Source organism: Semicossyphus pulcher, unplaced genomic scaffold (assembly GCF_022749685.1).
Source record: "Semicossyphus pulcher isolate SPU_LCO1_2020_fin unplaced genomic scaffold, fSemPul1.0.p SCAF_12, whole genome shotgun sequence".
Lineage (NCBI taxonomy): Eukaryota > Metazoa > Chordata > Actinopteri > Labriformes > Labridae > Semicossyphus > Semicossyphus pulcher.
The window spans coordinates 2,367,832-2,384,298 of record NW_027211626.1 but is presented as its reverse complement, the minus strand read 5'-3'; the positions used below and the strand labels follow the sequence as shown (position 1 = coordinate 2,384,298).

The window sequence follows — 16,467 nt, the reverse complement described above, 5'->3', positions numbered from 1 at the left end:
TTGACATTATTCAAAGTCTTTAAACTGTACTTTTTAATGACATTTTTATTCTCTAGAAAACTTAAAAATTATGTTTATTAGATAATATACATAAACATCTAAAGAATTGTCAAAACACCAAATGATAAACTCTATCGGTGTTTCTTCCTTAAACCTCTGAATGATTAGGTTTAATATTGTTTTTTAATGTACCCCTGCTTCCCTTTTCTTCTCCTTTATGTGGTAACATTTTAAAAAGAAATCAGAATGGTGAGCAAATCAGTAGTTGAACTCGAACCATCCCGCCCTGTATGAGGGATTCTCAGTGAAGCCCAGGCTTTTAAAGAGACTATAGGACAGCGTGTTCTCCTCCTCTATGAAGCAGTACACCGGGTATCCCTCAGCGTGGAGCCTCTTGGACATGGTGCTGATCAGGACTTTGGCGTAGCCTTTCCCTCTGTGCTCTGGCAGCGTGTACAGTACTCCCATTGCACATTTACTATACACCAGGATCCAGGCCACAGGCTTTGCTTCTGCATCCAGCACACAGCAGGAGGGGAAGTGTGTGATCATGTCCCGGAGCATCCTGAAAGCACCGTCGTTGTTTCCAAACTTCCACATCTGATTCACCAGTCCGACGTGTGATTCATCCAGAGAGCTGAGTGAGATTCCTGAGCTGATGCAGAAAAGAGCCTGTTTGACTAAGGCCGGACTCAGACCGCAGGAGTTATACAATCATAATCGATTTAAATATCAGGTTGCATTGCAAACATTAGGAGAAACTTCAAAGATATTCTTCTCTCTAATCTCAAATATGCACTCACAATAGCAAGCCCTTTTAACATTTAAAGCTCCTGCGAGGAACTTTTGGTTTGTGTCGATTTTCCCCCCAGGGATTAATGAAGTTTTGATTCTGATTCTGATATCTGTAACTGAATTACAACTAGTCAACTTTTACCACTGACTTCTATTCAAACTCAATTACAGATATCTATAATTCGTTTTTGACAAGGTATAATTCCAAGTCCACATATACATAATGTCATTTTGACTAGTTGCAATTCTACTTAATGATATCTATAACTCCATTCTCACTAGTGAAAATGTTTATTATTGATATCAACAATTCAATTTCCACTGGTGGTAGTATCAATTGTTGATATGAACAATTCAAATTATTACGAGTAGCAATGTTCATTGTAGATATCTACAATGTTTTTACATTACAGATATCATAAATGGAATACTAGATATCTAAAATTTAATTCTGCTAGCCACGTGCTGCTAGCTTAACCTAGCCTCTTTGCTAGCTTTGTTTGTATATTTAATGTAGCGCTGTCGTGTTTTCGACTGTTTTAAATATTTTAAACTTATTGTCTGTGTGTTTATGTTATAAATATTTAAGGTGTCTAAGGTATTATTGTTTGTGTTAATGACAAAGGTGGCATGAGGACGAAGCTTCGTTACAGCGCTGAGGCAGAACCGCAGTGTTAAAAGGCTACTGATATCTATGATTAAATGAAAGAAATCCGTAAATCAGTTTTGACAAGTCGAAATGTAATTTCTACATGTGAGAATATATTTGTGACATGTCACAATTGTTTTACAGATATCATAAATGAACATTTTAACTAGTTAAAATAGCATTCTGACATGTCAAAAGGTCATTTTGAAAACTCAAACAAGTCAGCCCTTCTGATCAGATGTTAAAAGGGCAGATTTTAAATCCTAAATATCATATGCATTTGAAATTCTCAGGATCGCTCTGATGACTCTGTGAGCTGTTTTAGAGGATAAGATTTGTAAAGCCTGCACATTACTAGATGATCTGGGCTGAACATCGGTACAGATAAGGGGCCCAAACCAGATTTTTATTCCCTGGATCAGCCCTAGATTATGCCCTGTCCTCCTGTTATCTGAGTCCGGCCCCATGGATTACCTTAGATAATGATTTTGTGAAGATGTACGTGCATATAGAGGAGCTACCTGTCTATAAAGGGAAGGTTGGAAACATCTTCCAGTGTCATCATGTGACACACTGACAGTTGTTTGCTGGGGGCGTCTTTTTCTGATGCCACCGCCTCGAAAAGGTCCCTGTGGCGATAATCGAATCCTTGGACAGAATCATGATGTTAGTAATTTCCTTCTCTGAAAAGCTTTTGAAAAATGTGTGAAACTAACTTTTTATTTATTTCATTATTATCAATATTATTATTTTAAAGCAAGATTAAAGATAACAGTTATGCAGCCTCCTGTTGTGGTGTAGGAATATGACATGAAATGTTGCCATATCTTTCTCAGAAGCCAAAACAACAGGAGGACTTCGAACTCAATAAAGAAATGATAAATTAAAAAAACACATAGCAATACCTTAGGCAGTGGTGTATACATATTGTTAAATAGAATAGAGGGTGTCTGTGTTCAAATTCATCACCATTGTTATGTCTTATCATTTCTACATTTAAAAAATACAGTTGAATTTAAGAAGCACAAATATCTGTGCATTAATGCCATGACTGAATTTCATAATAGGGCCACTTTGTAAGAGCAATGGGATCAGAAAAGTTGAGAATAAAAGGTAAATGAACTGACGTCCGGTTAATGTTTAAGAGACAATGCAAAGAACAAAAGTGTGTGTTGCTATTACCAAGACAAAGGTATCTGTTCCAATCAATAACAGAGGGATTCCTTAACGTTTCTTCCAGAATAGTTTCATCTTTTGCAAAAAAAAAAATGTCTTTGAAGAGATCACTCTCCTGTAAGAAAAGATGCACTGTTTTTAATACACATTAGGGCTGGGCAATATGGCCAAAATCCTCTCACCATATAGGATTTTTCATACCTTGTTAACAATATATATCACGATATATATTTTTTTCTGGTAATTCAACAAATAATTGGCCTATATGATCCTGGATTGCAAGGATTAGAATGTAAAAATTGCTGAAAGCAGTTCAGCTGCTCGTATTGTTACATCACGATCACGAGACTTTATAGAAAAACACATTTGATTGACATATTCATATTGTTTTAAGTATATATATTGTCATATTGCCCATAGTTTATTACCTGTTCAATTTGAGGTTTGCAGACAATTACTTTAAACTCTGGCCAACTGTCCACGAAAATCTTCACAGGGTCTGATCTGACTCTGTTTCTGAGCATCAAAAAACCATAAACCTTGAAAATCAAGCAAATAATTCAACTTTAATCCAAAGATTAGTTTGACCAGTTAAGAAGTCAGTAAATACATTCTAAACACACTTGGTACATGCTTTACATAATATCTACATTTTCTTGACAGTAGTATTAAATTACTTAATAATCTGTTGTTTATGTGTATGTTTTTTAAGGTGTTTTTTATAAAGCTGTGAATATTTCCCGTAAATTAGATTTTAAAGACGTATACTTTGAAAGGGCAACGCAGTTGTCTTGTTAATATAATATACGTTCTGTATGAAAGTAGATCTGATCGGACTTACCTGCTGTGAACGAGGTAAATATCTCTTTAGCTGGGTCTCAGCCTCTTTCAGCTGCTCTCCGGTCAGCTCCATCTTCAAATCTGTTATATTTTTCCAGTGTGGAATAGAAGTAACTTGTACAAAAAGTCCAGGATACAATTTGGGATCATCTGGCGGTCTGCAGGGATCCTTAAAGTTGTTCCGGCGGAAGTTGGCTTCTGATCGGTGCTTTCCTTTGGACACGTGGGTTGAGGGCAGGCGAGGTGAGAAGTGACACATTTCATTCAGGAAAAGACTATACGTAAATAAATTAAGGTGCATGTACATTACTTGAGTATTTCCACTTTCTACTCTAACTAAACTTGATTGGATTGGATTGAATTTATTTCGAACAAACAAAAACAAACAAAAACAATAATTACACAAACAAAGCATAACGCAGCACCAGATTGTCAAACACTTGATGACTCTGCATTCACGTCCGAAAAGGAGTGGGAAGAAGTACAAACTTATTTAATACCACCCCCTCTCCATATGTCATTTTTCAATTATTTTCGAGCTTCCTTATATATAAACCTCAATAATTATTTACTTAAACTTACCTACCGAATATGTTCATATCAAATATATAAATAGTCTTATTGAACTTTTTACTGTTTTTTATTCATTGATTTCCAACATTCAATAGTTTTTCTGTTTTATTACTGATGTATATTGTATCTATTGTCAATTTCAACAACTCATTCATTAACAGCAGGATACATAATATTATATGTATGGGCTTTTTAATAGACTACAGATCAACCTAAACCCAACATCCACTCAGGAAAACTGTAAAACAAATAAAAAACATCATAACAATTCTTTTCAGCAGAACTTTGCGTTGCTTTATTTATGGCCTTGACCAGTTCTGCATAGAAATGACTAAACTACCAAATTTGTTATGTCATATAGTTACATCTAGCTGGATTTGAAGCAGTAGCATCACTCCTGACACATATACTGATACAAATAATTACTTTGATATTGGCTTGTATGATAACATTTATGCTCTTTTACCTAAGTACTTTTACCTAGTCAGATGCACACGATGTTGCTTTAGTGTGTATAAAATGAGATGCGGCAAATGTATTCATGTTATATGACAATATACTGTGTGTAAACGCATAGTTAGAAAAAATACTAGAAGCTAAAAGAAAGGAAAGAATGATTCAACAAAGCTCAATTTTATTCTGATATGTAAACATTGTGAAAAAGGTAAATGTATTTTATTAAACATCGCTCATTGCCTCTTTCAACCACACCTCCATAATTACATCGTAGTGTCGATGCAGCTCTTTTAAGAGCCTACATTTGTACTCTATAATTAACATTAATTAAAATGTAAACACTTTACAGTCAGTCATTATATGACCAGGAAAGATTTGTGCATGTACCCCTGCTTCCCTTTACTTCTCCTTTATGTGGTAACATTTTAAAAAGAAATTAAAATGGTGAGCAAATCAGTAGTTGAACTCGAACCATCCCGCCCTGTACGAGGGATTCTCAGTGAAGCCCAGGCTTTTAAAGAGACTATAGGACAGCGTGTTCTCCTCCTCTATGAAGCAGTACACCGGGTATCCCTCAGCGTGGAGCCTCTTGGACATGGTGCTGATCAGGACTTTGGCGTAACCTTTCCCTCTGTGCTCCGGCAGCGTGTACAGAAGCCCCATGGCACAGTAATCGTACACCAGGATCCATGCGAGCGGCTGACCCTGACCGTCAGTGATGCAGCATGACGGGAAGTTACTGATGAGGTTTGTAATGTTCTTTAAAGCCCTCTCATTTCCTCCAAACTTCCAGGTTTTATTCACCAAATCAACATGGGAGAGGTTAAGAGATGAGATCCTTGATTCAAGCTCACTGCAGAGACACAGATTATAGAAACATTTCCCATGAGAGGAGAAGATGTACATATATCCTTAATTATTACATGGTCTGGGTCAACGTTTTTAATTAATGCCCTGACTAAGCCTTTAACTAGAGTAGTCCTGCAGTACCTTTGAACACCACAAGATGGTGCCTGTAACACACAAGCTGCTTGAAGGACCAGATTAGCTATGGTCTCACATCCCTGGCACTATTCAGCTCGCTATTTTAGGCCACGGCCGACAGTAAATTTGGCAGATTATTTGTTAATGAAATTATCGGCATTGTTTTGGGGACATTGACATGGCTGGTCAGATAGCTATTCTTGTTGTTAAACATACTGTAAAATTATTATTTACTTAATAGATGTGTCCCAATCCAGGGGATGCAGCCTTTGAAGGAGGCGGTCTACAGAGAATGCTCTATTCATAGCCTGCATAGACCGTTAAAGCTGAACTGAAATGAGATGGCCTGGTCTACGGAGGATTTCCTGTTTGCGTCACCAGCTGTTCCCGCCCTTACCCATGCGTCACTAAACACTGCTCCTGTCGCCTAGCAACAGGCAGCTAGCGGGCTAACTATCTAGCATTACTAAAGTGAAGTAAATGAATGTCTGTTAAGTCTCTATCTATCGCCGAATGAGGTAACACAATGGTGATTGAGCCTATGGCCCGCTGATGAAAGCCTTTGCATTTGCAATATATAGTATTATTACAGACTGGGTGTCTGTGGCGACATTTACGGGACAAAATCACAAGCGGCGCCCAGTTAGTGACACGTTTTCCATCAGCCAGCAGTGGTTGGTCTGCTGGAGAGGGTAGGCGGAGCTAAGCCGATGCATTTCTGGTTTCTGCAAGTGTTGCGAGTAAACAGTAATCTACTATGGCTGAACAAACAAAGAAAAGATGGATGACTACAGATACAACTTCAAAAAATAGTGAAAATCGAAAGAAAAAGTAACAAATCCGACGCTCAGATGAAGGCAAACTTTCTGTTTTCTTTCGGCCGCGCAAGAGTCTGTCATCTTGTTTCAATTGGCCCGCAATGCATCTTGGGATATGTTTGGCAGCGAAGGATGTACACGATGGATCCTTGGCCTGAGAAATGGAGGACGCCTTTGTCGGCCACATCTGAAGGAGCCTTCAAATTGGGACAGCCTTCGACGCACCGCTGTGACGCCATCAGCCTTCAAATACAGCCTTTAGGGGCTGCAGCCCTTGAATTGGGACACAGCTTAAGTCAACTGTACGCATTGTTATTGACTTTGAATCTTGCTTAGCATACCATTAGCTTTTTGGCTAATAGCTGAGCTGAAGCACTCTATGAACTGGGCAGACTACTTATATCTCAGTGTTGCAGCTTGTTACTACCTGACAGTTTGATTGCAAAGTGCATGAAAACATTGTAATGGTCATATTTTTCTAATTCCCGTCCGAGGTGTCCATTATCAGGTTTTATGAACTCCAAAGTATCCAGATAATGGACACCTCGAAGGGTATTATCCCTTACTTATCTGACTGTACCTGTCAACTGCTGGTGTGATCAGACTGCTGCTGTCTGGCAAATACAAGAGATGCACTAAAGTGTAGCCTCTGTTGTTGACTTCTCTGACTGCAGACACTTCTTTGAGCATGGAGGAGTGGGAGAAGTCAAATCCTGCAAGAGAAAAATGATGCACATGGTAAATGGTAAATGGACTGTACTTATATCTCGCTTTTCTAGTCTTTGCGACCACTCAAAGCTGCTTTTACACTACATATCACATTCACCCATTCACACACTGATGGCAGAGGCTGCTTTGTAAAGTGCCCAACTGTCGATCAGATATCACATTCATACCCGTTGGCTATGCCACCGGGAGCAATTTGGGGTTCAGTGTCTTGCCCAAGGACACTTCGACATGTAGCCTGACGGAGCTGGGGATCGAACCTCCGACCTTCTGATTGAAAGATGACCGACTCGACCACTGAGACACAGCCGCACATGTTAACATTAATCTGTTTGTATCCCCAGCTTTGTTTTTAAATACATATATGTATGTGCAGTATCAAGTACAGACACTCATTGTGTGTATCAAACTATTACATGTTATGCGTCAAAGATTTGGGATGGAGGTTTAAATGTTGCAGCAAAACAACAACAACAAAAAAGGTGAAAAATACAGCGAAAAGGAGCTACAAATACTGTATGTATGGCAAAGATAAGTTCTAATGCTGGTTGTAAATCCTCCTCAGCCTTTGTGCTTCTTGTATTTTACATCTTTAAACTTCCACCACAATATTTTTGCACTGGTGAGGAGGTACTTGGCTAAGATTACATTTCAAAGGGTGTAAATGACTGAAAAAAAAGTTAGATAACCACAGCTCTAAACTCACCTCCAATTAGGAAATAAGTGCTCCAGTCGATTGCATTCTCCTCTGTCAGCATTTTCCTTAAAACCTGTTCATCCATGCAGTAATATGTCACCTTCTTCATGAACTCCAGGGCTCGCCTGTTCTGTGAAGAAAACACAAAGTTTGAAGGCTATATGTATTACTTGTCATTGGGGTTGTCTGTACTTTTGTCAGGTTGATGCCCTGAAAGTTTTGATTATAGGACCTGATAACACGTGTTTTGGAGTGTGCAATAGATATGATAACATAACAGGTTGTCAACGTAAATTCAGGGGGTATTCAGTCAAGGTGGATTATTTAAAAGCCTTATTTATTAAAAGCCCAAAAGCTAATTTTGTTTCACAATCCGATCAGTGTGTTTTCCTGCTCGGTAACCTCGTTAAATTGTACCGCAGAGTTAGCCTGCTCCGTACCAGTCTGGGTGCTATACCAAAATCCATCTCCTCAGATTTCACTTTAATAATCTCAAGAAAGCACGTCTCATTATTGCCTGGTAAAACTCTATTCTTATTAAAATAGCTCCTGTTAAGTTGAAAGAGTTAAGAATTAATTTAGGCCATGGGTATACTTCTGACAGGCCACACACACCTCACCAACAAATCTATAAGGGGTCTGGGCTAAGTTAAGCCAAGCCCCCAATGTCCACAAACCCTGACTACACCCCTGCTTGCTTAGAGTCATATAACAAAAGTACTCAATTCTCCTCTGGGGTTTGAACTCACCTTGGGGTCTGGTCTGCAAATAATGACCTTAAAATCAGGCCATGAATCAACGACTACCTCCAGTGTAGTTGGTTTGTTTCTGTTGATACCATATAGGTAACCGTATACCTGAAAATAAAACATTTCACAGCTCTAATGGTTTTACACGTAAAATACCGATTTGATGTTACACACATCTACAGGCTGACAAAGTATGGACTAGCAGCCGTTACTTTACCTTTGCACACTTTGGCATGTGTTTTAACAGAACTCCTTCAGCGATCTGTAGTTCGTCTTTGTTTAAGGACTTCATCTCAGCGAACGGAAATATATATTCAGTTTAACCTCAAAGTGCTCCACTAAAAACGGTTTCAAGAGTTCCGCCTTTATAAAACATTAACAGCCGAACACTCTTTATTTTAACATGACGTTGACCCAGCCATGTGCTGCATTCACGTGCTCCTCGGACCGTCACATTTCACGAGTTGTGAAGCTGTTTACGGAAATCGCTGTTTACACGGCCTGACTGCCGTCTTTCACCTTTGAATGGTCAAACCAGCAGCTGTATTTCGGGTGAACAATTTATCTTAAAATTGGGGTAAAAGTAATGAAACAGCTCTGGGGACCGGTGGGGAGAGAATTTCTGATAGTCTTAAAAGTATCACATAGATGGTACGGAAAATAAATGGAAGCGAGTTTATAAGCAATGCAGCCGGTGGTTGAAAACTCGTCGGCAGGTAAAATAAGTGCATTTTAAACTACTTACAGAAATACTGTAAACAACTTTTACTTTGTAGTTTTTGTGTACTGAAATGTTCGAGCCCCTTCAAGAGAACAACAATAATCCGTCTAACTTTGACTCTCTCAAGACTCTTGTACTGCTGGATTTAGTACTTCTTAGACTACTTGCACTGACTTCAAGTGATTTTACTGTGTACTTTTTGCGTAATCCCATGTCAAAGTCCCTTCCAGAGAACACAAATAAGCCTTTATATCTAACTTTAATGTTGAATAAAACTATTTTTTCCATTAGTTCAAGACACTTGTACTGCTGGAATTAGTACTTCTTTGACTATTAGCACAACCACTTTGAACAACTTTGTACTTTTTGAATAATCCCATGTCAAAGTCCCTTCCGCAGAAAAAGAAAAAGCCTTTCCATCTATCTTTGATGTGAAAAGAAAAAATTTTTCTTCCATAAGTAGTTCAAGAGTACTTCTTAGACAACATGCACTTATACTATCAACTACTTGTACTGTGTATTTTTTGAGTAATGCGGTATCAAAGTCGCTTCCACAGGAATAAGCATTTGTGTCTTATCATTAAATGTGGAATAAAACCTATTTCTTCCATACATAGTTCAAGACTCTGGTACTGCTGGACTTAGTACTACTTAGACTATTAGCACAAATACTATCAGCTACTTTCACTGTGATATCCCACGTCTAAGTACCTTCCAGAGAACATGAATAAGCATTAATGTCTAACTTTGATGTGGAATAAAACCAGATTTTCCCATAAGTAAATGTAGACTGAAAAGTTTTAAAAATCTTATATTTTTATGGAAAATGCAGTTCATACCCTCATCGGCCAGTGTCAGATCTAAAAGAAACAAACTCTTTTTTACTCGTGTGACCGTTTAGCACGATGTCCTTTGTTAGGTTAAGTGAAGCCAGATCTGGAAAAGGTACCTGTGGTCGAATTTTCCTTATTCAGGCCTTAGAGTAAAGAGATATTTGGTTAAGTACCCGCTGAGGCCCAAACGGACTCAGAGGCCAGGCGTAGGGTGGTAGTACTCCCAAAGAGCAGAGTGACCTTATAACACTGTAAGTCGTAAATCCCTACTGTGTGCTGATGAAGATATGCACTATCTGCTAGTTGGCCTTCTCGTTGTCTGTTGTTATGGACAGATTGGCTCCATACCCAGATTACTTCTCTGAACACAATGTTCCTGTCTCTCTGCACATTTGAGACTGTCTTATTGAACTGTAAGTAAGATTGCTTACATTGTAATTCTAAGATTAGGGCCATAGGCGCTAGTGAGGTTGTTATGTGGTAGATAGTAGAAAGACACCACGTCCTTGTTTCGTCGTTTTGTCGTTGTTTTACAGCTCATACGGTTCTTTTTAGCATTTATTAATTATGGTCCCGTTTCATCGTTTTCTGATAAGACCAACCCGGAAACCTGTAAAACAAAGACTTGAAACGACCCCTGGATATGACAAACAACCAGTGTCATACAGGAATCTTCAAGAAACAAACTCTTTTTTACTCTTTCCACAAAGAAAAAAGTATAAGAAGTGCAAGAGTTGAGGTCTGCAGAGCAAAAAGTAATACCTGTAATCACCAACCACACAGACACATTCATAATGTTCACATGCTGCTTTATGTTTATTCTGTTAAAAACACTGTTGTTTTAAAAAGCTGATCAACAGTTTAGTGCAGAATGAATTGTTATTTGCTTGTTTTAGTGATTATTTGTTTTTAGTGATTACAAAAGTTATAGCTCCTCTAAAAGTTGTTCCTCAGTAACGCTATACTGCATAGGTTACTTGACATCTGAGACACTGACTTCTTAATGTTTTCCATTCTAGTGTACAGTTAAGAAGCAGAGGCAGCAAAGGAATATGTTATACTTCTGTGCTTCATCTAAAGCAAATGTTTCTCTGTATGATCTGAAAAAAATGCAAGCACTGAGTCTTCTCCCTTGTAGCTCTAGCTCCCACACTTAAAGTCCTTCATCTCGATTAGACTCAGCCATGGTCTGTCCCACACTTTGAATGTGCACGTGATGACCTAATGAAAAAAGGAAGAACAGAAAACACATTTTATATAAATATCATCAATAAAACAGCTTTAATAGTGGCTTTGAATTTTGGAGATTATGTCATAGTTGAAGATTAAAACTGCTTTTTATGTTCATAAGAGGGCATGATGAACATTATGTCTTCTCTTAATGAAACCCTCTCCTGCCCTCATTGTCAGACTTAATTCAAGTATGTCAATGTTTTCTTCTTTGAAGGGACTATGATTGTTAATAGACAAATGTTTAATATTTGTTAAACCTCACAAAACATTTCTGCTCGCTCGGTTTTTATTCTCTACGGAAACAACAACAAACAAAGCTCTATGGTTCAAAACGGGGAAGTGTCCAATAGTTTGTGGTGTTAGTGCAGGTCTAAATGGAGATATTTCCCAGAGAGGCTGAGTATGTATACAGTCCCGTAATTAAGCCTTTACCTGAGCCGCTGCTGGGTCCTCTTGGCCAGCACACTGTTCATTTGCATCACTGTTTCCGCAGGGAGGCTTCCCTATTTCCGCAGTTATGGTGTACAAGTAGCCAGAAACCACCTGGAAGAAGAAGAGGGGGTCCATATACATTAATAATAATTGTTTGTCATTTAATGATTCTTCACGGCCTCTTAAATCAAGCAGCAGGTTTTCTAAATGCAAACAGCCACACAGATAAGAAGTCAATAGCTCAGCATTTTTCAACTGGACACCAAAATAAAGATTTGTTAAAATTTTTAAAGGACGTAAACTTCTTTATTCAACATTGCTTTTAACTAATTTTCAACTTTATCTCTTTCTTCCAAATCTTTTGTTCTTATGCATTCCTTTTTTGCAAGCCTTTTATATACCCAGATACACAAAATAGGCGTTCACGGGCCTACTGTATCTTTAATGGCTGATACCACAACGCAGCCAATATATATTCTGGATTATCTCGTTGTCTCCACATACGTTACCTTTCGCTCGACTATAAATACGTATGCAAACCTCCACAAATTCAAATTAAGCATGACCTACCTGTCTCTCAACTTTTTTCACCATTGATAACGTGGTGAAAGGCGTATTGTTGTTATTCCTGTTGTAGTCAGCCAGAGCGAAATTCAGGGCATTCCGAGCGCCCTCGTCATCATTACTTATTTGTTGTGGACCTCCGACCAAAGCGCCTAAACCGACGGAGAAAACCGCCGCGAGGACGGGGAGGAAAATCTTCCACATCTTATTTCTGTAAGCATAAACTTGATGTAACAAACAATAGCTCGACGTTCCCCTCCCTATTATATAAACAACGAAGACGTCACGGTTGGTAGTTTGCGGTGGGAGTGGCACATCTCACAGCCAATCAGAAATCTCTGCAAATTTTGATGCATTCAAGTGTTCTTCAAAGAAATATGAATTCGAGGAACTCCTGTCTTCGATGCCATTTTTAGAGGTTATTAGGATCCTTTGACACTACAATTCATAGATTACTGTAGTCAGCTTGGAATTTTCATTAAAACACTTAAATGAAACGTTTGATTAATCCCTCACACAAGGTGCTTCAAGACTCAGAGGCAATATTTATGGTAAGTGCATGTTCTGTGAAATCGAAACTGAAACTCATTGATGCCTATATATAATATAATTATACAATATTATATTTGATTAGATGTAAAATATTTCTTAACAGTCTGATTGTTTAATTATTTATTTGGTCATCTGTTTATTTTATATGGAATTGAACACATTCAACAACGTAAATGGACTGAAAGAGAACCAATTTCATATCAATTCCAAAAAGATATTTTAAACTTTATTGAAACACAACATTTAAAAAAAATAAAATAAAGTAATGAAGACTGTCGAAACAGGAGTATATAGTTTTTGTCTTTTCTTGTGCTTTTGTTGGCACGTCTTTGAATACCTTTTTTGAACCTATGTTTTGAACAAAGAAAAGATCAAATGAAGATTATGAAAAAACAAACATACAAACAATGAAAGGAGATCCAGGAAGTCGATTAATCACTCTTCACTCAACCTGGGGGTACTCTACGAAGCAGGATTTGCGGTTATCGAGGTAACTTCAAAGTTAACTCCAAATTTCAGTACTTCGAAGGTGGCCCACTTCTTACCGGGTAAATCACCATGGTAACTTATGCTGAACACTTAACGTGCTCTGGAGCAGGTTATGTTGGAGAGAAGAGATCAACCTGAACTAAACACCGCCTACTGACCAATCAGGTGGTGAGAGGGAGGAGGGAGAGAGAGCGGTAAAACACTTCCTCTTTACCGTCTGATTTTATTAAATATATTCATGAAAGATATTCATCGACCTTTACCGATGTACATCTACATTGAAGCCTTGTACCTGTTGTATTTATAAGATATGAAAGTAAGCATTCGTACAGCTTTAAATTGTTGTGTGGTTTATTTGCTCCATAGTTTGATGCGGCTGAGTGAACAAGTCTAAATCTGTCATTAACGCAACAAAAATACATCTGTGCGACGTACTAATCTAATGTAATACACGACTGTTATAATACATATATCGTGCTATGATGATGGAGCAGTGATATTATTATATTTGCACGTTTACACAGTCTGCATTTTTGTGCTAGTTCTCCTTCCTGCATCCAGCAGCTGCAGCTGAGTGGATTTCAGTCTGGATTGTGTGTAATTTCTTCATATCTGTCTAAAACCAGAGTTTGCTCTGAGTTCGTAAAATTTGCCGATCACCAGACGGCAGACTTGCCCGTGTTTTGATCGGTCATTTGTTCCAACAATGCCCCTTTTAATGTGAACGTGCTCATAGAAACCCTGGATTGACTTGTCGAGTTGATAACCAGCGTCGTGTGACCGTTTAGCACGATGTCTTTTGTTAGGTTCAGTGAAGCCAGATCTGGAAAAGGTACCTGTGGTCGAATTTTCCTTATTCAGGCCTTAGAGTAAAGAGATATTTGGTTAAGAACCCGCTGAAGCCCAAACGGACTCAGAGGCCAGGTGTAGGGTGGTAGTACTCCCAAAGAGCAGAGTGACCTTATAACACTGTAAGTCGTAAATCCCTACTGTGTGCTGATGAAGATATGCACTATCTGCTAGTTGGCCTTCTCGTTGTCTGTTGTTATGGACAGATTGGCTCCATACCCAGATTACTTCTCTGAACACAATGTTCCTGTCTCTCTGCACATTTGAGACTGTCTTATTGAACTGTAAGTAAGATTGCTTACATTGTAATTCTAAGATTAGGGCCATAGGCGCTAGTGAGGTCGTTATATGGTAGATAGTAGAAAGACACCACGTCAAACAAAAGCTCCATGGTTCAAAACGGGGAAGTGTACAATTGTTTCCCAATCTGCTAGTTTGTGGTGTTACTGCAGGGGTTCGTTTCAGAAGGCGGGTTTAGTGAAAACCCCGGGTTTGTTAACTCTGAAATGAGGGAAACCTCGGGCTTGCCGTTTCAGAAAGAGAGGTAACTTCAACTCTGAGTTGGTTACTATGGTAACTGAGTCTATGAACCTAACCTGGTCGGGAGCAGGTTTTCTTCAGGAAACTCCGAGTTTCGCTCCGTCTCCTCCCTCTAGGCTATAAAACCCTCATTCGACTTCCTCTTTCATTCAGCCCGTATCACGCGTGTGTGTGAGCGGTTACCGAATAAAAATAACAAAACGTTGCGTCTCTGTGCTGCTCTGACCCCTTTGCAAAAAGTATTTTATAATTAAAAAAATCAAAAGACAAATCTGCGTCAAAGTCATCATTTGTAGATTTTCCACGACCACTGCCGAGAGCGCTCAAATAAGACAAATGATCATTTATGTGGTCGTTAGTTATTGGAATTTTTAACACTAACATAATTCAGTTTATTCAACTAAACAGGATTTAGGTGAGAGGACATAATGTATGTGAAATCAGCCTTATGTTAGGGATAAAGCTAATGCACATTAAAACAGCCACTGAATGATATTTAATTAGTTTAATATTTAAAATCTGATTGAAGTGAGGTTCAGCCGTGGGCCTGTTCTGCCTGAGCCGCACCTTTGAATGATGTTCTTGTATTTTGTTTTTAGCTGCTTCCATGTACGTTTTTCTCCCGCTGGATTGCTCCTAAATGTATATAAATTTTAGCTTCTAGTCGTGGTTAAGTATTAAATAAATAGACCAGTTCAAACTTAAGCGTTTACTCGAGTGGCAATTTCTTCCCACGCCGCTTCTCTCACTTTTGCAGCTGCAGCCGTGTTACTTTATTTTTATCAAAACATGCTCGTATTCACTGAACGTCCGCATGAGGATTTTGAGCTCCACTTTTTGTGTACCGTTGCCATGGTGAGTGGTGGTATCGAGGCTCCATTAATGCTGGCTTTTTACAGTCAGTGTGCATGCACTTAACTCCGGCTGAACCTACTCAGAGTTGATTGATGTTCTGAAACATAAAAGCCAGCGACTTTCAGCTCTGGGTAAGTCAAACTACAGCCCGGGTTAGACTGAGGGTTTGTTGAACCACCTTTACAGTCCCGTAATAAAGCCTTTACCTGAGGCGGCTCTGGGGTGACGGCACAAGGCCAAACTGAATAATGGGTTTTGCAGGCAAATCTCACCATTTCCACAGTTATGGTGTACAAGTTGCCAGCAACCACCTGGAAGAAGAAGAAGAGGGGGGGTCATGGAAAGGCAGATAATTGACCTCTGTAGCAACACAACTGCAAATTTAAAAAACCAAATCACAACTGGCATCATACAATTGAAAGAATTAGTCGATCTGTTCCTGTAGAGTTACCACTAAATGATGGCAGAGACATGCAGGATTTACTGCTGATATGCACTTTTCCTACAGTTCAGAGACCATTTTTTCCCTCCTGATACCGATTCTTATACCCAGACTTGAGTATTGCTCGATACAGAGAACCCCTTCTATACCAGTGCAATAATGATCCTTCACGGCCTCTTTAATCAAGCAGCAGGTTTTCTAAATGCAAACAGCCACACAGATAAGAAGTCACTAGCTTTTTCAACTGCACACCAGAATAAGGATTTGTGAAGATTTTTAAAGGAAGTAAACTTCTTTATTCAACATTGCTGTTAACTAATTTTCCACTTTATCTCTTTCTTCCGAATCTTTCGCTCTTATGCATTCCTTTTTTGCAAGCCTTTTATACATTTGTATCGTTCATAGCACTATTCCTCGTTTCCTTGATACTTCTTTTGTTTGATGTCAGTTTCATGGTTTGGTTTTATTGCGCAGTGTTTGTACTTTCTTCAGTT

The 16,467-nt window shown here is 38.7% G+C and overlaps 3 protein-coding genes across 3 annotated transcripts; all 3 read right to left on the bottom strand.

The window, feature by feature from the left end:
- Positions 1 to 181: 181 nt before the first annotated feature.
- LOC138588728 (glycine N-acyltransferase-like protein 3) lies at positions 182 to 3,533 on the bottom strand. Its single transcript, XM_069658973.1, has 5 exons — positions 3,462 to 3,533; positions 3,049 to 3,159; positions 2,627 to 2,735; positions 1,966 to 2,092; positions 182 to 655 (listed from the first exon to the last, which is right to left on the bottom strand). The coding sequence occupies exons 1-5, from the start codon at positions 3,531 to 3,533 to the stop codon at positions 259 to 261; spliced, it is 816 nt and encodes a 271-aa protein (XP_069515074.1). The 3' UTR covers positions 182 to 258.
- A 1,133-nt stretch (positions 3,534 to 4,666) lies between these two features.
- On the bottom strand, positions 4,667 to 8,812 carry LOC138588470 (glycine N-acyltransferase-like protein 3). The gene is made up of 5 exons (XM_069658610.1): positions 8,681 to 8,812; positions 8,464 to 8,571; positions 7,724 to 7,844; positions 6,872 to 7,004; positions 4,667 to 5,342 (listed from the first exon to the last, which is right to left on the bottom strand). Exons 1-5 carry the CDS (start codon positions 8,753 to 8,755, stop codon positions 4,943 to 4,945), a joined length of 837 nt encoding a protein of 278 aa, XP_069514711.1. The 5' UTR covers positions 8,756 to 8,812; the 3' UTR covers positions 4,667 to 4,942.
- Positions 8,813 to 10,809: 1,997 nt separating this feature from the next.
- Positions 10,810 to 12,535, bottom strand: cst3 (cystatin C (amyloid angiopathy and cerebral hemorrhage)). The gene is made up of 3 exons (XM_069658609.1): positions 12,253 to 12,535; positions 11,683 to 11,793; positions 10,810 to 11,238 (listed from the first exon to the last, which is right to left on the bottom strand). Exons 1-3 carry the CDS (start codon positions 12,448 to 12,450, stop codon positions 11,158 to 11,160), a joined length of 390 nt encoding a protein of 129 aa, XP_069514710.1. The 5' UTR covers positions 12,451 to 12,535; the 3' UTR covers positions 10,810 to 11,157.
- Positions 12,536 to 16,467: the final 3,932 nt, after the last annotated feature.